Below are 22478 nucleotides of genomic sequence, written 5' to 3'. Positions count from 1 at the left end.
TATTCTGTCTGCTCACTGACCCATTCGGGTACCCAGATTTTCATGGAGCTTTTGGTTTGAAGTGTCGAATTACTTTCTCTCTAGTATTTCACATTACTGAACTTCATTTTCATGTCCTGTACTAACCTCCTATTTCATTTAGATGTTTGTTTATATACCTTGAGAATTTGTGTTCTCTTTGATTTCTTCTAACATATTTAGAATCATTCTTTTGAATTCTTTGTAATTTTTTTTCTTATTTTACTCTCATTGATCTTTGGAGGAGTCATGTTACCATGGCTGCTCATGTTTCTTGTGATTTTGTTTTGAGGCTTATATATAGGATTAGGTTATTGGCTGGAATCTTTTTTCAGTCTTCTTGTTTTCATCAGAAGTGTCTGCAGTGGTCAAGAGGGATAAGGTTAGAGCAGGGTTGAGATGCTGGCTTCCATTTCTAGGTTGGTATTCAGGATGCCAGCCCTAGTTCACTATCAAAGGGCAAACTCACTATGAATGTACCGTAATAGTCAAATGAAAAACAATTACTAGCCTTTACGCATCAAAATTTTAAGAAGTAAATAAACACTGTTAGTCCTATGTGTGCTGCTACATTAGTTGTCATGTATAAAAGTAAAATGGAAAAAAACAACACACTATGATTAATGATTTGTAGTAGGTGTATAGAAACAAAAGGAGAGAAAAAGAAACATACAAAGACTGGTGAATAGATGGATGGGAAGGGATTGAAGCCCTGTGGGTAAAGGAAGAATGAAAAGAGAGGGAAAGACATGTAATCAAATACTCTAAACAATAAAACAATGTGGACTCTCAGGAGGCTAGACACAGAAACTCTTTAAACCATCCTAGGATGGGTTGTTTAGGAAAGCTTATGTAAAGGAAGCAGAACAAGGAAAGATTGAGGGCGGGGGAACAGACCCAGAGAGAGAACACGGACAGAATAGGACAGACTTGGCCTGGTGGAGTGACATTGGGTGCTAAGTAAAGGAGGAGTAAATGTGAGAAGGGCCAGATGGGGAATGGGTGTGAAAGCAGTCTCACTTGATTTCTTCTTCCAGCCTCTGGGTATTTCCTCCTGAGCTGCCAGGTGCATGTCATATCTCTCAGTGTATCTGTGATACTGGTCTTGTCCCTGAGTAGTCATTCATATGTCTACTTGCTGTTCTCAACCAGACTGACCTTTGGAAGAGCAGACTACAGATATGGAGCCTTCACAGATGGAGTCAAAAGTGCTAGTTACAACTGTGGGCTGTCCTTCAGGAGACCACATGCAAATTCTGCACTCACCCCTTGGTAGCCCTTTTGGAGGCTGGGCCATATATTCTTGCCCTGTCTTCATTGGTTTTGTTGCAAATGTAGGCTCTACCCCATGCTAACCTTCGTCATGGCCCCCAGACCAGGTGAAACCTCCACCCATGTTCACTGCAGACTCTAGCAATGGCCAGTTTTCTACTCTGCTGAGTACTATGGGGTGCTTATCAAGAGCTTCTTCCTTGGCAGCTAGAGATATTCTCCTGGCTAGCTCTTGGTGTATAGACTTGTGACACTTCTTTTGAGCTTCCTGGAGTGTTGTTTATAGAGGGTCTCAGGCCACCAAGTAGCTGACTCAAAAGGGGCCTGTTTTAAATGACGTCCAATGGCTGCTCTAGTTAAGTGCCAAGTGCCAAGAGACAGGGTTTCCCTGGTGATTTCTTTCTTTTTTTTTCATCTGCCACCAGTGCTGGGTATCTTTTGTTTGGCTTTCTTCTCTTTTTTTTTCTCCCCTTTAAAATGTTGCTGAAAGTACAGTGCTAATTTTCTGATCCTTGCTGCTCCTCCTTCCTTAGAGCAGGGAGCCCCCCACACTGAACCAGACCTCCCCACTCTGTAAAGCCCCCTTTTGTACATGCTGTTGATGTGGCATTCACTGTTTTCTGACAGCTGTCATCTAACTTTCCTTAGTTTGTTCCCCGAGCGTCTGGCTGATCATGCCTGCATGTTGTCAGCCATCTTCTCACTCCTCTCCTTCGTGTTTCTGGGGAAAGTGTCAGAATTTCTTTATGACACTGAGACCCTTGAGATGAGGGTGTGAGTTGCATTCATCTGTTTTCTCTCATGGGGTCTTCATAGTGTAAAGGAGATACTAGGATCCTGATTGGCTGCTCTTACTGGGTCTTGAGATCCAGCAAAGGGAACACTTTAGCTCCTAACAGGTTCTCATTGAAAGTTCTGTACACTGCAAAACATGACTAGAAGGTATACTTTGCAAGATACAAAACCAATCCTGACACTCGTCCACACTGGTAATTGACGGTTTCATTGGATTGCCTCCACGGGCAAGTTCATGTTCTTTTGAAGTCAGCTGCCTATCAACCAGAACCTTGAACGTATAGAAGAGATTTTTCCAACTTGTGATTCACCTGTTTCCTTAATCTGCAACATAACTAAAATATTAGTAAATCTGCTATGCATGATGCTACATGCTGATAATATAGCTGATAATAATCTGACATCAGTAACAGCAAAATGTACAAATTTGGGATGTGTGTGTCATCTACTTTTCTCAAATTCACATCCTTGACTATTCAATGAGAATGAGCCAAAACATGTAGCTCAGGAAACTAGGAAGGTGAGAGGAACTTTCCTATTGCCCCAGCAATGTGGATGTTATATTGTGTTAGACATTTTAAATGAGTGAGACTGAGAAGAAAGGTGGGGTTCATTTAAATCACAAGTAAGATCCTGTGATTCAATAAATAGTCAAGTATAAAATTTGCCAGTATTAGGTTTATAAATTTAGGTTAAACTGTTCCAATTCCACTTCTCTTGAGATAAGCAGTATAGAGGTTACTCAGCTATTCAATCTGTGATTAAAGATGAGTTTCTGAGAACAGCATCCCACAAAAGGACCTTATTAGCCTGTTATATCCTGGTGGCATCAATTGGCCCACTACAGATTTCACAAAGAAAAAAACTAAGACTGAATTATCTTTGTGGTGAATTGATTCTGTGAGGCCTACGTATCCAAAGCAGTTTAAAGATACAAAGTGGCTCAGACAATGTCCTCATGATTTTGACATGGTGTGTCATGCCACTGAATGTCCAGATGTGTTTTCACACTGACTTCTTGAGTAACTTAGTTCTCATGTGAAGTGCTTGCTTACTTTTAGGAAGCCCTTCATAATTTAGTCATAAACCAGAGTGTCATGAAATACCATGGATAGTTTCTGTGAGAATAAAAAAATACCTGTTTTGCAAAAAGAGGGATGCATACACATATACAAGTAAGTTCACGTATGTGTTTGCTTGTGTGTGCATGTGCTGGTCTATAAAAATATCTGTTGTTTAATAAATGCTTGAAAGCTGCTGTTCAGAGAACTGACTTTGGCAGAGACCCTGTGTGAACAATTGTCAGTCTGCTCCTCTACTTGGGCTCATCTATATTCAAACTTCAGTCTTCTTTACCATGAAATTATTATGTTTGGAGCAAGAGGAAGGAACGGTGGATGATAGCAGTGTGTGTGTGTGTGTGTGTGTGTGTGTGTGTGTGTGTGTTTGCTTTCTTTTTCTGCCACTCCATATCATAGCGTAAGTTTATAAATAAGATTTTAAATCTATTTTCTCTTCTTTATGTAGAGTGAATGTGTGCAACAAGTTCCTCATGGAACCTATGCAGAACCACTCATCCACCAGAACTCTATCCTCCCAGTCTAGATTGAATCTACCGAGGACCTCAGGAGAATGTAACATCATTGCCCCCATCTTTTAAGTTCTTATGAACCTAAACAACTATTTGTTTTCTTAGTATGTTCCTTGAGTTTTTTAATGACTAGAAGCAGTTTCTAGCTAGAGTCACAGGCTTAAGTTACAAAGAGGCAAGCCTTAAGCTAAGCTTATAAATCAAAACTATCAGTTTTAGTCAAGCATAAAAATTCAAATTTTCAGCAAAATAAGAAACACTAAGCAGTTAGAAATACTAAGTACAGTATGAAACAAAATATAATATTGATGAAAAATATTCTGATAATTTCTTATTTATACATATCTATAACTAAACCATTTATATATGACTCTGAGTCTATGGTAGGATTGGGAAATATTTGGCTCTATTAGTATAGGAACAGATCTGTTCAGAGGTAAGTGTTAATCTTTATGATTCAAACAAATTTTGCATTAGAAGGTTTCTAGACATTTGCTTCCCTCAATAGCTCACACTATTTATTTCAGTAGCTGTTGATCCTTTCGGTCTCCTTAGAACCTAGGTTTTTAGGGAAGCCCGAGTTCAATGTGTCCATTTATCCAGTGCCACACAATGCAGAGTAGCAACTGCACTTCACTGAAATATGCAATAAAGGTAAGGCTTGGGAGATGGAGAGACACTTGGGTGGGCTTGAGCATATATCTGGGTGGATAGGAGCTAGCTGATCTAGACTGGCTTCATCTATTCCAATGTAGGCAATGCACTTCAGCTCCATTTTTTCCTAATAATCCAACAAACTATAGCAGATGAATTTTCCAGGATGGAATCTGTTTTTTATAGGACAAAGTTATTATTAGGTCCTCTCTCAACTCTCCATTACAAGTTTAAGCAACGTAATTCAACTTACTATCCTTCCAATTTGGTAAAGATCAGAAGTTACTAGTTTATCTCTTCTTAGAGGCCAAACAGATGAGTGAGGATTGAGTAAGAGACTAGTGGGGGCAGCATTCAAGTTCAGGCCAACTAAATCTAAGCAATTCACCTTGTGAATTAAAATGCTGGCTTGATTTTTCAGCAATGACCATATGATCTCTTAGGTCATTTTCAAGTCTGAATTTTCTAGGTCTATCAAATTATTTGACTTCTAGCATGATAATACTACAAACATAGGTAGATTTCCCAGATTTTAGGAAGTAGGTGGCAAGTTCTTAGCTTCTGGAGTCAACTGTGTCCTCTGGCAAACTGAAAGCTTGTGTGGAAAATATCTCAAGTGCTCATTTGATGACTCTATGGGAAGTGGAATCAGTGGTGGCCAGGTAGAGTACAAATAAAGCCTTCAACCAACTATCAGTGCTCAATGCTAAGCAGTCAGGCCCTGGAGGACACTAACTGAGCACAATCCTCCCCCGACTTCCTCCCATCCTTTTTTCTAGATAGGGGTGCATTGCCTAACACGAGGTATTGGAGCAGTTGTTTCTATTTGCAACCCTCATTTGACCCTACAACCTTTACTGATTCTGTAGAAATTAGATAAAGTTTCACTGAGGAACACGGTTAATGTAGCTATTGCTTATCTTACATCACCAACTGAAATATAAGATTTGTTTTTATTTTTCACTTGTACTTGGTGGCAGTGCTTTGTTTTATTTCCAGTAAATAAAATAATTAGTCAACTACCTTGGAAACCTGCTTCTTCTCCCTCCAATTCCTCACCTTTCTTACAAACTATCCAAAATGTTTATAATGAATTCTTCTTCCTGATTTCTCTTTCAAATTTGATAGTACATGCCATCTCTGAGGACTACAGATTTGTCTTCAGTCAGTTCACTTAGCTTTGCCCATAAGGAGTTCCAGATGCCTAAGGCATTTAATACTATGAGTAAAATCATCTGTACCACTGTGTTAGGTCCATGCCAAGTCTAAGGTCAAGAGGGAAACTGTAGCTCATTTGAGACTGTGATGAGTCAAATGGCTGCATGTTCTTAAGAACAAAGTTAAACTTTGAGCAGTTAGTTTAAAAAGACATAAACACCTTCTGAGAGCTTTTTTATTTTCTGAAAATCCAAATTAACCTAACAAATTGATTAATCTATGAATGAATGGGTCAGTTCTATATATTGATTGATACATTAATAATATGAATATCCATTAAATCATGATTGAAGAATGTACTTGCATGACACATAGATAGACAGACAGACAGACAGACAGATAGATAGATGTAGATGATATATAGGAAAATATCTACTTATAAAGAATGACAGTATTTTTCAAAAGTTAATACATTTTGAATTGAATATTTGAGTTAGACAAAATTATCAGATGAACAAGAGATAAAAATCATCACCACATTATGGGGAGTGCCTAAAAATGATAAGATTATTGTATCATTCCAAAGAGATGTACTGCCAGAATGATGTCAACATAAGCACAGAGAAATTAAGATAAATAGCTCCAAGGAGTCTTATTCCATAGGAATGGGGAAGATTATTTTAAACCCCCTTTTAAGGTAATTATGCTAGGGAAAGTAAGCTAAATTCTTTAAATTTGTAAACTCAGATTTTCTCCTATGAAAATGTTGATGCTTACATAAATTTGGAATTTAGTTGGCAAGCAGTTTCCATATTGTATATATACCAAAATAAAGATTTTCAACAATAAGATCTGGATACTTATTATCATTTTTATGAAATCTCATCTTCAGCATCCAATTAAGACTCATGGGACTCATTTTAAGATTTTAAAGTCTGTAGCTCCAGTGAACTCTAAGCAAGATCTATCTGCCTTTCTTCATTTAATGTTGTACGTGGTTATCCTTGTTTTTCTTAAAAACATTTCAGTTTTTGTTTGAAAGAAAGATATACAAGTTCAGAGTAGGTCTGACTCTGCATGCCATTTATGTAAGGTGGTCTTTTCATCCTGTGAGAGGAATTGCTCAGGAGGACGTATGTTTAAGAGGTTTGAGCTTGCCTTCCTCTTACTTTTTGGGTCAATGCCTAGTCTAAATGTATTACCAGGACTTCTAATATTCCAGGCTATATATCTTAGGAGTGCATTGTTCCAAAACCTGATCTCCTTTCAGGAAAGGCATGCATAAAGGATGATGACTGAATATTTAGGACCAATTTATCGTCTGGTTTATCCCATAAACCAGTTTGTTGGAATAAAAGATGGTTGAGAAATGTGTTTGGTTTAAAACCTTTACTTGTTATATTGGGAATCTGTGACTCTTAGTTTGCCCTCCCTCCTTCTGTGTGGATGTAAGAATTCCTTATTTGGTATGTTCAATGGCCCTTATGAAGTTTTATTTTCTCTCAATTTTAATCCATCCATCCAATAAATATTTATTGCACTCTCACTATGTATCAGGCAAATTGCTGGGTACAAATAGAACTAGAATTCCCAAAGAGAAAGAGTTTGCCCCTAGAAATAAAGCAGTAAAGATTTTATCATTGTTTACACTGATTGTAATTAGAAATATTCTAAGAAGTTAGAGGATTTCTCCCAATTTTGTGAATTGAGAAATTGATAAGCATTTGTTTTTATATGTGTTTTTTCTTATCCTGCATAATTTTCTACACGTTCTACATTACTAGGAAATTATTTTGTTTTCCTAATTACATTATAGGCAGTATTCCTCTTCTTTTTCTTTCCAGTGTTTAACACACAGCAGATAATTAAATGTTTCATGGTTTGCTTTTAATTTACAAGCACGTTATTAAAATGTAAGTTCATTTCCTTAATCTATAGTTTAAGAGGGAATAATAAAACTATAATGTACTGGTGTAAACCTTGTACCATACAACCATGGTCAATTCAAGCGATTGCGCTTTTGCAGAGCAGCTGTCTCAGACTTGAACCTAGACTGAGCTAAGCATATACGCACTACCCCCCCCACAAACACACAAACACATGTACACCACACACACACACACACACACACACACATACACAATTTCTTTGGTACTTCTGTTCCTCTTTTTAAGATAGTAGTAAGAGAGTATAATGTGAATCTCTTTCAGTACTTTTAAGCATATGAATCAGTACTGTTGGATATACTGAGTCTTCACAGCATATATTTAGACTTATGGATGTTGTACCACCCAAACTGGACACATTGTATAACAACTTCCCTTCTCCTTCTCTTTTGTGCCCCTGGAAAACTTTGGTTCTATTTCTATCAATTATGATATTCTATACATCTTACATAAATGGAATCATGAAGTATCTGTCCTTTGTGACTGGTTTATTGCACTTATCATAATGTACTCAGAGTTCATCTATGTTTTACTCATGACAGGATTTCTTTCATTTTAAGGCAGACTAATATTCTTTTGTATGAAACTGCCATACTTTATCAGTCCATTGGCCATCAGTAGACATTTAGGTTGTTTCTACATCTTAGCTACTATAAAAAAACAAAGCAGTGACTATGGGAGTGCAGATATACCACTTTGATCTTGATTTCACTACTGAGAGGTAATTGTCTAGATATAGGATTTTCAGATCATGCAGTATTTTTATTTTTAATATTTTGAGGGATGCACTTACTTTTCTTCATATCGGACACCATTTTATACTCTTACCAGCAGTGTGCATGTGTTCCCTTTTCAAGAACACCTACGTATGCAGTTTGGTGGGAATGGAAACTTGTATAGCCTCAATGGAAAGCAGCATGGAGGTTCCGGTTTGCTCAGTTTACCACTTCTGGGCATGTGTCCAACAGCAGTGAAGTCACGTAAAAGCTATGCCTGTGTACCATGTTTATCACAACTTAATTCATCATAGCAAAGTTATGGAATCAGTATAGGTGCCTATCAACAGATGAATAAAAGAAATTATATGTATGCATGTATATATGTATATAATTTTATCCATATGTGAATACATGCAATATATGCAGTGGAGTTTTATACAGTCATAAAGAAAAATGAAATCATATCCTTTGTAGGAAAATGGACACAACTGGATACTATTATGTTAGACAAAAAGAAAAACAAGGATAGATGAAATATGATTTTTTTCTCATAATAATTGACTTTAAAAGCCTCTGAAAGCAGAAGAGGGAGTCTTGGAGAGGGTGAAGGGGACTAAATAGAAGTCAAAAGAGGAATGGGCAAAAGAGGGTAGTGGGGGTAATATATGAGTTGAAGCACAATATAAGAATACATGGAAATGTCAGTGAAACTCACTAATTTGTATGATTGATATAAATTAAATTTTGTTATGAAGTATTCCCTTTTATCACCAACATAGATCTTCTGTAATTTTGAAAACTGACATTCTAGCAAGAATGAAATGTTACCTCATGGTAGTTTTGATTTTTTTCTTTAATGTGTATGTGAGTGGAGTACATGCATGTCTGCATGTATATGTGTATATGTGTAGGCATATATGTGGGAGGTCCATTTGTATGTTAAGGCTCCAGGTTGAAGTTGGAAGTCTTCCTCAGTAATTCTCTACCTTATTTGTTGAGCCTATGTCTTTGATGTGAGCCCAGAGTTCACTAACCTGACTAGCCAGCCTAGCTACTCTGGGACTCTCCTGTTTGTGCTTCCCAAGTGCTGGAATTCCTGGCAGGCCACCCATGCCCAATGGCATTTATGTGGATTCTGAGGATTCAAACTCCAGCCTTCATGTTTGCAGCTACTCTAGCAAATTCTTTAACCACTGAGACAGCCCTTCCATACCAGGCAGCTTTAAAAAAAAAAAAAAAACAACCAAACAATCCAAAACCATGACAACTAATGATACTGAGTGTCTTTTCATATATCTGTTGGGCATTTTATATTTTCTTTTGAGAAATGTCTATTTTAAAAGAACCCATTTTAATTGTTGTTTATTTGTTTTCTACTAAGTTGAAGGAGTTCTTTTACATCTTTTTTTACATTTTTTTATTTTTAGAAACAATCTTATTTTACATATCAATTCCCCCATTCCCTTACCCTCCCATCCTCCAATACTCTGCACCAACCCCCCCCCACAGCCCATCCTCACCCACTCCCCAAAGATAGTGAGGCCTTCCACAGGGGATCATCAAAGTGTATCACATCATTTGGGGGAGGACCTTTGTGTATCTGTGCTGCAATAGTATCCCTCCATAGGGAATGGGCTCTCAAAGTCCTTTTGTACTCTAGGGATAAACACTGGTTCCACTGTTAGAGGTCCCAAAGACTGCCCAGGCCTCCTAGCTGTCACCCACATTCAGAGGTCTTGGTTCAGTCCAATGCTGGTTCCCCAGCTTTAGGACTGGGGTCTCTGTGCTCTCACTAGGTCAGGTCAACTGTCTCTGTGGGTTTCTCTAGCACGGTCTTGACTCCTTTGTTCATCCCTCCTCCCCCTCTGCAACTGGATTCCAGGAATATGGCTCAGTGTTTAGCTGTGGGTGCCTACTTCGGCTCGGATCAGCTCCTTGATGAAGGCTGTAGCATGGCAACCACATCTTATACGTCTCTCTTATCCACTGCCTCCTGTTATGCTAGCTGCCCTTTACTCACCTTTGTGGTTTCCTGTGCAGACTCTTTAGAGGTAGCCCTGCTCGTCTGTTCTTCGTTGTCTATATTTGTGGTGTCATATCCAAAGAATCCTTCCTAAGAGAAGTTTTATATAGTTTTCCCTCTGTATTATCTTACTGGGGACATATAATTCCAGGTCCTGTGTGTAAGCCTTTAATACATTTTTCAGATTTATTATTACATATGGTGAAAAATTATTCTGACTTTATTCTTTAGTATGAGTGTGTGAATAGCCAGTTTCTCTAAAACCCTTTGTTTAAGAGACTATTCTTTATTCATTGTGTGTTCTTGGCCCCCTTGCAAAAGATCAGTCAGTAATAGATATATCCTTAGTTCTGGGTGACCCATCTGTTCTGTTGGACTGGTATATGAAGCTTCATACTAGTTTCATTCTCTTTTAATTACTATAACTTTATAAAATATGTGGAAACCAAATATATGACACCTTCAGCTTTGTGATTTCTCAGACTGATTTTCACATACCAGATTCTTTTCTTTTCCAAAAGGATTTCAGTCTTGTTTTATTATTATTATCACAAAAATGATGCAGAAAATTTGAGAGGAATTGCATTGGACCTTCAAATGGCTTCGCTCCTTTTAGCAGTATCAGGACTCCCTCCTTGCAAATGTTCTCAAACTTCTCTGTTTCATCTGTAATTTATTTCATCATTATGTTTTACACATTTAAAATTTCTCATCTGCTTAATTAAACTGATTGTTCTCTATCTTAGTTTTGGATTCTGTTGTAAAGATGACCCTTGACCTTTCTATATTGTTCATTGTCTGTGTATAGAATCACAAGTACTCCATATTTGTTTTGTTTCTTGGAATTTTACTGAACATTTAAATTAGTTGTAAAAGATTCTGTAGCATTTTTAGAGTATTTTATATGAAAGACCATGCCATCAACAGAGACCATTTTCTTCTTCCACTCTGATTTGGATGCCTTTTATTTCTTTTCTGTCCCTGTTCCCTTGGCTAAGAGTCCAGGACCATTTATACGGGAGTAGATGAATAGGGCTATTTTCTTACTCCTGATCCTAGAGGAAAAGTCAGAGTATGAGTTCAGCTTCTGACAAGTAGACAGTTTTATCTTGAGGAAATTTCCTCTTCCTCCTCACTTTTGAGAGGTTTTATCATGAAAGACACTGAATTTTGCCAAAAGGTTTTTCTGTATTTGTAGATATGGCATGTATTATATCTTCTTTTGTTATGAAGGTGTCTTTATCCTTAGCTGTACTATAAAATCACATAGAAAGCTTTGGAAAACACAAATATGTGGGCCCTTAAAGAGACTGCTTAAATTATTTTTAAATCTATGTATGTAGAGCCCTCCCATAAGGATTTTTTTAAAAATGATTTTTGACATGTATTTGGGTTAGAACTAAAAATATAATTAAGAAAAAGATAAAGCTGTATCTTTAAATTGGGATAATAAAGAAAAGAAGGAATTCTCTTCCTTCTTATGCTAAAATTCTTCACTGTAGTTTCTAGAAAGTGGCCCTGTCTGCTATATAGTAGAGAGGCTTGGAGGCTAACATATCACCATACGAATGTGGTAAGTGTCTGGTGTTCTCTGTGAGCCACATGGATGACTTTTCTGGGTAGTTGTATAGTCAAGGTCAGCTGTGTCAAAGTGATAAATGAACCAACTGATTTTGAAGATATTCTTTCAGTACAATAATTAAGCTTGTTAAAATGGTCCTTTAAGCCTGTAGGTCATTAGTCATGGTACTGCATATTTATAACCTCAGTACTTAAGAGGAGAATCAGAAATTCAAGATAATACTTGACTACATAGCTAGTTCAAGGGTAGCCTAGATTACATGACTCCCAGTCTCAAAACAGACAACAAAAAACCTTCCAGTGTTATTGGTGATTGACTGGATCAATGTCTCAGGGGTTGTATGGTTTGGACAAATTTTCTAAGACATTTTTAAGAGTTTTCAGCTCTTCACCGTAAGTTCAGCATCCATCCTACTGGCCTTCCCCTTGGCTGAATAGCTAATGAGGGAAAACACTTCCTGGTTCTACTTGTTACAGTTTCCTGCATAAGACCAGTAGAAGGTCACACCATTCCACATCCCTCCATGGATAGAGGTAGATGTCTTCAAGATTCCACTCCAAGATGAAGAGCGAAATGAGGTTGAAGACTGTTGAGAGAGGGAAAATCCATCTTCTTCAGGGACAAACTCCCTGATAGGTTGCCCATGCCCAAGTGGTCAGCCCTACTGTGCATATACACAAGCAATACAAATTTGACTTAGTAGGACATATATGTTATATATCATAATAATTATCCCAGAGAATTTTTTGAGACATGTGGGGGACATTGGAAGAGTTTGAAGGGACAGAGGATAGATGTGATGAAAATACATGGTACTCATCTATTAATTCCCCAAAGTCAACATTTTAAAGATAATAGAAGTTATGTAATTTAGTCACTGAGATAAATGAAAGATAGCTAGGTAGATAGAGGTTGGATACATGTATGGGGAGGGCTTAGATGTTAAAAGAAAAATAGGAATATCAGACAAATGTACACTGGGTGAGAGAAGTTTTACCTGAAGACATGAAAAATAAGTGTACAACACTAGGTGACAGCAGATCCATGTGTGATCATCACACCGTTTGCTGTCTCAGAGAGCCACAGAGCCAGTCTCCACGTGGGGCTGGGATTGGACTCTCAGTCTGGGTAAAGCCTGAAAAAGGTTAGAAGATTAGAACTCCCAAGTGACAGTTTCATTACCTCTGAAACAGTCCTTGTCCTGCTTTGTAAATGATCTCTTTATTTGTTATGAAACTATTGACTTCAAATCTTGGCTCTGGTCTTTTCTCTGTGTGACAATGGACAGGGTTCAGTGTGCTCACTGAAGATAAACACTCTTTTCCTAGAACAATATAGGGATTCAGTAAATATGTGTTGAAAGGATGTCAAAGGTGCTCTTCATCTTTAAGAATCAAACTCTGTGACCCTGAAAAAGAGAGCATTTTCATTCCAGATGTGTTGTTACAGCCTGTTTTACTGCTAGAAAGATAAAGGGACACAGACCCAAAGTTGTTCTTAATATAACAGCTGCTTGCTGGGAAAGTGCTCTATGAGTGAGCTATATTGACCAACCCAGTAAAAATGATTTAAGGGAAGCTGTTGTCATTGTCCAGGACCCCACTTTGCTGGACATCTGTGGGACATGGGAAGCCTGGAGAACTTTTTCTCTGGCCAAAATAATTCATAAATTCTCAGTTTAAGTGTTGTATATGGTGAGACTACTAGAGAGGGAACTACTATTTCATAATAAACATTTTCTTTATGGGGAAGATGAAGACCTTGGACATATTGCTAAGATACTTTTTTTTTGCATTCTTGTTCTCTTTTGGCTACCGAGCAAGTGTGAGAACATTGTAAACCTTAGGGCATGTGAGGGCATCTTAAGGAGATAGGATGAATGTCCATCCTACAGGTGGGTGGAAGCCAAAGGCAGCACTCTACCCCAATACCAACTTCCCTCCCCAATCCCCGTATCTCAATGGCAACACATATATTAGATAAGGAAGGCATCCCAGTGGGTGTCAATACATAAAGACAGACAGCCATAAGGAGTAGCCACTCCGTTTCATTTTCAACTTTGATTTCCAGCTGTTGTAAAAAGATTTCCATTAAGATTTGGTGTTCAAAAATTAAGATAAATGTGATGTTGAGTTATGGCTTGAAATTATCTTCATGGTGTTTCCTTCTACCTATTCCTCCCTTCTCCTTTTAGCCATCAGTTCTTCATTCCCTACCTCCCTCACTCTTCCTCACTCCCTCCCTCCCCTCCTTTCTCCCTTCTTCCTCTTTCTCTTCATCTCTGATCTCAGGAAATACCTATAGAATGCTAGCAGTACAATAGGCATCTGCTAGCACTGTGACTCATAAAGCAAGCACATAGTTCACCAAGAGATTTCTAAAATGAGCAATTGTCTAGGCAGCTACAGGGCCATATGTTCTAGAGCATTGAAACTATGGTCACTAGGTCTCTTGTCCTGAAGTGAGGTCCAGGACACCTACATTACCCTCCCTACCATGGTGTTTAATTAGAATCTTCAATGTTATTAAAAGCCATCTCCAGCAGTAGCCCTCAACACTGGGCTATGTCTACAAAGTGATATGTACCACCTTCACAGAGTCTGTTAGTTCCTTGGATGACACCCTCCTCTCTGGATTATTGGCATTGTGGTCTATGATTTTATCTTCTCTTCACATCTTGTACATAACAGATACTCATCAGTGTTGGGTGTGTTTACTGAATTGCATAGAGGAGTCATAGAAGCTTGGGATGCAGATGTGGGAGGAAAGGGCTTGTTCTCCATTTCTCTTTGTAATCACATTCTTGGGACCCTTTGCAGAACACACCACCCAAGGAATCCCTCCAAAGGTTATTTCTCTCTGCTCCTTTACAAATTCCTTTTGTAGTTAATATCCAGAGAGTACCAGTTCATTATTTCTGTATTCTACTGCTGTCTGTGCTATTCTGACTAATGTCAGCTTGTTTGGGATAACTAACAACTTTGTTGAGAATCAAGGGACTTCATTATTTTTCTATCTTCCTCAGTGCCTTACTTCCTGCTGGCTTATACTCAATGTTCAGTAAATTTCTTTTTTATAATTTATTTATTTTTATTTTATGTACATTGATGTTTTGCCTGCATATATGTCTGTGTGAAGATGTCAGATCTGCTGGAACTGGAGTTACATACAGTCATGAGCTGTGGGTGCTGGGAATTGAACTCTGGTCCTCTGGAAGATCAGTCAGTGCTCTTAACCACTGAGCCATCTCTCCAGCCCCTCAGTAAATTTCTTAAGTGACTATGAACTGGAAAGTGCCACACAAAAGCTTGTTACCCAGGAAGTACTGTCTAGGGGCTCACTTTTGCTATGGGGATATTGACTGTATGTGGCTTCCTTAGATGGTCTCAGCAATACATACAAAGCAACGTGTGGTGTCACCCCAGGTGGACACCATCCTAATGGTTTACAGTGTGGAAGCTCTTGCTGTTCCTTTGCTCCTCTCTCTTTGATCACATGTGTGTACTCCTTGTTTTTACATCCCGACCCCATATTTGTGGCACTTCATTCCTTGGAGAACGGGATATGTATGTAAAATCAAACTTGTTTGGGGAAACAGCTTGGTAGTGATTTTTCTAGCTGTGACTTAGAATATACAAAACATCATAACAGCAAATAAAACAATTTGAAGCTCACAAGGCAAACTCTAAACTTCAGCAAAGAAGATTTTTGCTCATCTCTAGGTTTGGATTTAGCAGAGTGACAGCCCCTAACTGTGCCTCAGGAATCTGTCAAAAGTCCAAAAATCTTTCTTGATTGTCTGGGGTTGAAAGGAGATCTCACAGCCACAGGGAAGGCCAACTGACAGTGATTTCCCTGAACCTACATAATCTCCATTTATATCTAATTTAGCTTCTTTAATAATTTTTAATATCCTTCTCTCCCTTCCACTTCCTCCCTCCCCTCCCTCCTCTCTGTATAGAGAAGTCAGGGTCCCCATTTGGCAGTGCATTCAGTATGTACTTAAAACAGGAAGTTGCTATGGAGCAGAAGTGTTGAAATATAAAACTGAGGTTACAAAAATATGTAACAAATGCTTGTAACTCCAGTTCTTAATTTATGCTCCATCCAGCCCTTCAGTCAGTTTAAAATTTCTTTGAAAGGCAACTTTAAAGTGGAATATACTTTTGGCTTAGTAGGCCACTTTGGAGCTTATGGCTGGTTGTGATGTCTTGGTATGACCCAGGGCTGTCTGTCTCCAGCCAGCTCACCTCCTGAAAGATGACATCAAGCAGCATGTCTCCTTGAATTGTTACAACAGAAAGCATTTTCAAAAGTTACATTCTTTAGGTTATCATAAAACGTTTGACTTGTATGTCTAACTATCAGGATAACGAGGGTCCTCCTCAATGCTAATCTGTTTGAAAAGGTGATGTATCATTTATGAAAGAGGCAACAGAAAACAAACAGGCATTTTGCATGGGACATGGGGACTTGTCAACCAAATGCTCAACAGATAAGATATTGATAGTCCAAAGAAGCAGGGATTCCTAGCTCCTCTCGTGGTTTGTTTTAGTATGTGTATGTGTGCACATGTGTGCATGTGGTATTTTCATGTGTTTGTGTACATCTGTGTATAGGTGTGTATGCTCGGGTGTTTGTATGTGGAGGTCAGAAACCAACATTAATTTGTCTTCCTCTTGTTCTCCATCTGAATTTAAGGCCGAGTCTCTCACTGTCACTGTACCTGCTGTTCACTGATTTGGCTAGACTGACTGACTGGTCAGCAAGCCCTAAGGACCCAATAGTCTCTAGGTCCCCAGTGTTTTATAGGCTCACACTGCCTCCTCCAACTAGTATGTGGGTGCTGCCCATCTGAAGTCATGTCTTCAAGCAAGCACTTGAACCACTGGACTATCTGCTCATCCTGTCATTTTAAAGTTACTGTTCTAATAATGATTATGTTTATTAGTGATGCATTATTTGCTGAACTTCAGTGGCTTTCAGTGAATGAAATTTGACCTCAAATGGGGAAGGGGCAACCTTAAATGAAACCACAAAGAAGATTATAGACACCTTTTACTAAGATTAGGTTTCTATAGGCAGATGTTACCAAATTACATGTTACTGGACATGGGGAATTTTGTAAACCCGTTTTCCAGGTGATGCTGGAAGTGCATGGTAGAGAGAGTTAGGCTCAATATCAGGTTCCAGAGCTACTATACATTCACTTACTGTTAAAGGCAGTTCAAATCTACCAGTATTGCTAAAGTACTCTCTAGACAGCCATACAAGACTATATCCAATTATTTTGAGACACAGAATATACCATAGATACAATGTAAGCATTGATGTGTGAAGGTATTTTTGAAGAGACAGTACTTAATTGATCCTTGTTGGAACAAACCCTCCCCATATGTGTTTTACTATAAACAAGATTCAGTTTGCCTTTTGTTTCAGAATCTGTATTAGAGATAACTATTAACTCTTTTACGTATGGAGTAAATGATAGAGTTTGAAGGGATGGCTCTCTTAAATGCAAATATGAAACAGAGTTTAAGGGAAAAGTTAGATGCTGAGATTGTCACTCCATGGGCATACATGACCTGGCATTACACTCATCTTTCTATCCTGTGTGGTAAGATCAGAGACTGATAATTCATAAAGAGTAGACTGGAAAGCCAGGCAGTAGTGGTGCATGCCTTTAATCCCAGCACTAGGGAGTCAGAGGCAGGCGGATCTCTGTGAGTTTGAGACCAGTCTGGTCTACAAAGCTACAGAGAAAAACCCTGTATCAAATAGAAAGGAATAGATTGTGATTGGATGTTTTCTGTTCTCTGAGGGAAGAGCTTGAGTTTGAGTAAAGTGGCTGACTAAGAGTTAGGTGCTGAAATAAAGAGTTATGGGGCTTTCTGGTTGTTCACTTTGGCATTGTGATATATTCCAGCATTTGTATTTGTTTGTATTTAGTACTTGAGAAAGTGTCTAAGTTCACCTGGTCTAGTACTTCCCTAGTATAGTCCTCTTAAGTGTTTTGGTTTGGAAAGGGAAGGAGGAAAGTAGAAAGGAAGGAAATAAGGAAGAAAGGATGACTTAATTCTAGGGTGAGACTTTGTGTCTAGACAAATGCGTAGGATGAAAGAATTCATACTTGATAGTAATTAAGTCTTGTGGTGAAAGAGTTACTTTGATACTTAGGAAAAAATGTATATTTCAATATAATAAATTTGATTTTTAAAAATGGGTATCACTGCACTGAAGTCTCCCACAGTGCATGTTATTGATGAATATGTTTCTTTTGGTGTTCCAGTGTGTGTGTGTGTGTGTGTGTGTGTGTGTGTGTGTGTGTGTGTGTGCGTGCGTGTACGCACGCACATGTCCTCATGCATGCACGTGCACCTGTGTTTAGGTTTGCATTATGGGAAGTAGACTTACCAGAATTGAGAAGCAGCTGATAAATTGATATGGTGTCAATAAGATGATGCTAACCCTCAGGCCAACTCCCTTTCTAGCTTCCCAGAGTCATATATAGTGTTAGTGTCTTGTACATCTTACTCACATCTTTCTCCTTTTCTTGTGTTTTGCTTTGTAATTAGTCAAGTCCAGTTTCAAATATCTGGGTCTCTTCTCTCTGTGTGTGTAACTTTAGGCCTGCTCAACACTCTCAGCCTTGGTTCCCTTATTTGTTAAATGAGAATAACAAAACTTTGCAGTTGTTGAAAAGTTAAAATGCAAACACAGGCCAGAGTGTTTCTAGTATAATTTATCATCCACAATTTGACGCTGTCTTTCAATAGTGAGTACCTTGTGAAGGATGGTGATATGCTCAGTAGAACACTTGCCTAGCATGCACAAGATCGATCCTAAGTTTGATCTCTAACAGTAGTAGTAGTAGTAAACAACATACTTGCCATACTTGAACCGTCACTTAAATACCATATTTCTGTCAAGTTGAATGGACAATCAACTAAATCATAATACAATATGGAAAAAAGGTTTGTAGGAACATAAGTTATTTATGATTCAAAGGATAGTCTTTGAAAGATAGTTAAAAACTTTCCTCTCTTTTTGTTTTTACTTTGTATCAATCAAATGTATTTCGGCAAATCTTTTATACTGTATGATATCTCTCCTATATCCAAGGATTATTCTGATAAAATCTGCATGTATAGTTATAGTTTAAAATCTCTGGAAGAAAGCTAATTTAAATTATCGAAGCAGATGTATTCAAGTTACTCTCTTTGCCTTGTTCTGTGGTGATGCACAGTAATAGCCCTACCTTTGAACAAAGCCATTTGATGGGAGACCAAACTAAGATGCTAAGATCAGGGAAAGGGGCTTGTTGCAGAATATTGGTTTAAGATGTGCTACAATCTTTTATGCTGTGGAGTATTTGTTTAATGATACAAAGATGTGATGCATTCTTTTATGTTACATTTGCTTAACTCTGTAAAAACTGAGTTATTTGCCTACCTAAAATACCAATTGCTCTAATAAATAACTGAATGGCCAATAGCTAGGGAGGAGAAAGAAATAGGTGGGAAGGTCTGCCAGGCAGAGAGAATAAATAGGAAGAGGAATTCAGGATAAAAATGGGAGTGAGTGAGGAGCAAGAAAGGGAGGAAAGAAGGATGCCAGGGGCCAGCTACACATCTACATAGTCAACCACAGAGTAAGAAGGAGAGGAAGATATACAGAATAAAAACCCAGAGGCAAAGTGTAGTTAAAGAGAAATGGACTAATTTGAGTTTGAAAAGGCTGGCTAGAAACAAGCCAAGCTAAGCACTGGCATTCATAAGTCTCCCTGTATATATTTGGGAACTGGGTGGTGGGTCCCCAAAGAGGAAAAAAAAAGCTACAGGGGCTGACTAATAAAAGAACATCCAAGATTCTGGTCTTCAAATTCCTACTTGGAAAGTGTTTCTGCTATTATTTTCATAGACAGACGTTTAAGACTTGAAAGTGAACATATGGAAAGCAACATTATTACCTCAAAGATTACACAGAGTTCAGCTTTTTAAGGAAAGTTCAGTTTTTGTAGTATAGAGTTATCATACCTTTTCTGTTTAATGTCCACTGTGGTCCCCCTTGCCTATCTAAACATGGGTCAGCATACTCATGCCAACATAGCCAGCACTCTTCCTCTCACAGTCATTAGTTAGGTCGTTCTTGGAAAGCATCTTGGCCAGCATGGCATCAGATGAGGGATGCTCCTCATATGAGCTGAACGTTCAGTGTTACCATCCATCGAGGCAATACATCAATCATCCTGGCCAATAACCAACTTCAAGTTCATTGGCTCTAGAGCGTTGCTGGTCTCATTGTCCCCATGCATCTCCGTTGATTCTCCCTTTTTCTACAATCCAGATGCCTTCCTTTGCCAATTCTAATTTTATTGTATATTAAAGCAGTTAATTTAGTTGAAGTCAAATTTTTTATGGTAAAACAGCCCATGTATAATTGTGTTTCCAGATTCAATTTTGTTTTTGCTGACATTTTTAAGACCTAACACAATCACCATTTTTATGCTTAATTATATGGCCAAGTCATATTCATTACTTTGCATTTTGCAAAGTCACTTCATTCCCAGACTGTAACGGTAGCTTCAAAATGTTGCTGAAGTGGGCACGTTAGCAAGGTGTGACTATAAATGTTAAGTCCTGAAGCTAAGTGGCCCTGTTTCAGGATCACTCCACCATTTAGCGCCTGTGGGGCTTTGAGAATCCTCTTTAAGCGTCACCTCATCTATAAGATGAATTCAATGATCTTATCACATTTGATAAGATCAAATCTATCGCTCAGCAAATTTAGAAGATCTAATAAGCATGTAACTTAAATTTTTATCTCGAACTCCATACCTGTTAGCTACTTCCACAATTCTCTGAAATTTCATAATATAATTTTTCTTGCTCTCTGAAAAGTGTGGGCTTACTTGAGAAGAGCAGAGCACTGTTGCTCACGAATTGTCATCACTGAATGTTTTAGCAAGAAACCAATTAATTTTGTTCATGAGAATTTAGTAAAATGGAAACTCCCATGCAGTGCTGGTAGGAATATGTAATAGCACACCCTTTGTGGAATGCAATTTGGCAATAATTTTTAAGCGCCTCACCAAAGTTGATTCCCTTTAGTTCAGTAATTCTGCTTCTAGAAATTTATCTGTTATAAAGACATGGTCAGAAACTTGTATTAAAAATGTTCATGGGGATGGTTTATTGTACTCTCTTTTATGGAATCCTATGAAATTACTTAAATTACAAGGAATTGATGTGGTTTTACAAATTGTATCATTTCTTGAAATAGTATATAGCTGTCAACACAGTTTCTTTAAAGTATTTCAATAGCATGTGGGGAAATCTTCAAAGAAATTTTAAGTGGAGGTCCAGATAGACAATTAGAAGGGTAAAGTGTTTGCCAACAAACCTGACAACCTGTGTTTGATCCCTAGATCCCATAAGGTGAAAAGAGAGAACTGACTCCTGCAAATTGTCTTCTGATCTTCATATGCACACTATGGCACACCACACACACACACACACACACACACACACACACACGCACACGCACACGCACACGCCCATACAATGAATGAATGTTTTTAATTTCGTTAAAGCAATCTTTAAGTGGAGGAACAAAACATTATAAAATTGTGTAAGTGATGTGATCTCCTCTGCCTTGTAAGGAAATTAATGAAGAGATAGTGATGAATTATTTAAACATAATATTTCATTTATTCCTTGAGACCTTTATGCATGCATACAATTTATATTTATTATGTATACCATCACTTCCCACCTCCAGCTATTCCCAATCACCTGTCTCCACGTCTTCCTCTCAACTTAATGCACCCCCCCATTTTTACAACCCACTGAATTTAGTGCTGCCCATTTGTTGCCTGTGTGTGCATGAGCATAAAACCATATACTGGAGCACGAATAATCTATTATAGGCAACACCCATGAAGAAAACCACATCTCCCTACCTCAACAGTCCTCAGATGCTAATCCCTTTTCCTCTAAGGAGGGAGCCTGTGGATCCTTTTTCTCTTATCCATGCTAAATACTGACTGTATCTTCTTCAGTTCTTAAAAATTTAAAGGAAAATAAATGCTTAATTTCAACTTATGTAGAGAAATCAAAGTATACATCCAAGTTTGTTCAGATCTGTCCAATTCTTTGTTTAATGGTATTAACTTAGAGAATCTATTAGAAGAAAAAGCTTAGTATTAGTACTAAAAATAAATTGTAAGAGGAAATTGGTCCAAATTTTGAGCTTTTCCTAGGTATAATAAACATTAATATTTTTTTTCTTTTTGTGACCTAGGAGCTGTGAAGGAAGAAATATTCGGTATAGAACATGCAGTAATGTGGTAAGTGTGAGCGTCTTTGGTCGTGAGAATGTAATATTTAGGCCCTGGGATATATTAAGAAGTTTTCTGGATCCTGAGTGGAAAGCCAATCAATTAGTAGTTCACAAACAGTTATTTGCTGCATGGTATAATGATTACCCAATCGTTTCTCATGTTCCTCAATATAAACTTTTAGTCGTTTAACCAGATTAAAACTAACTAGATGGTTCCAAAACAAAGTGCCTTGTCCCCCTGCTCTGTCTTTTCACAGACAGAGAGAGGCAGACAGAGAAATGAGGCAGAGGGATGATAAAAAGTAAAACACTTGGAGTATCATGAAATAAATATTAGCTAATCGGATTCAGGTTTGCTGAATGCCTTCATCTGTCCAGC

At 38.0% G+C, this 22478-nt stretch overlaps 1 protein-coding gene across 4 annotated transcripts in view; it reads left to right on the top strand.

The window, feature by feature from the left end:
* The window catches only part of Adamtsl1 (ADAMTS like 1), an 880796-nt gene that overhangs the window by 533404 nt on the left and 324914 nt on the right, over positions 1-22478 (top strand). For all 4 annotated transcript variants that reach the window (XM_040757202.1, XM_040757201.1, XM_040757200.1 and 1 more), the window contains one exon: positions 22061-22106. In XM_040757202.1, coding sequence (XP_040613136.1) covers positions 22061-22106 — 46 coding nt within the window. The remainder of the gene's footprint in view (positions 1-22060; positions 22107-22478) is intronic.

This window comes from Mesocricetus auratus, unplaced genomic scaffold, assembly GCF_017639785.1.
Source record: "Mesocricetus auratus isolate SY011 unplaced genomic scaffold, BCM_Maur_2.0 Super-Scaffold_100014, whole genome shotgun sequence".
NCBI lineage: Eukaryota > Metazoa > Chordata > Mammalia > Rodentia > Cricetidae > Mesocricetus > Mesocricetus auratus.
Note: the sequence above shows the minus strand (reverse complement) of the source record. Positions and strands in the feature narration are given on the sequence as shown.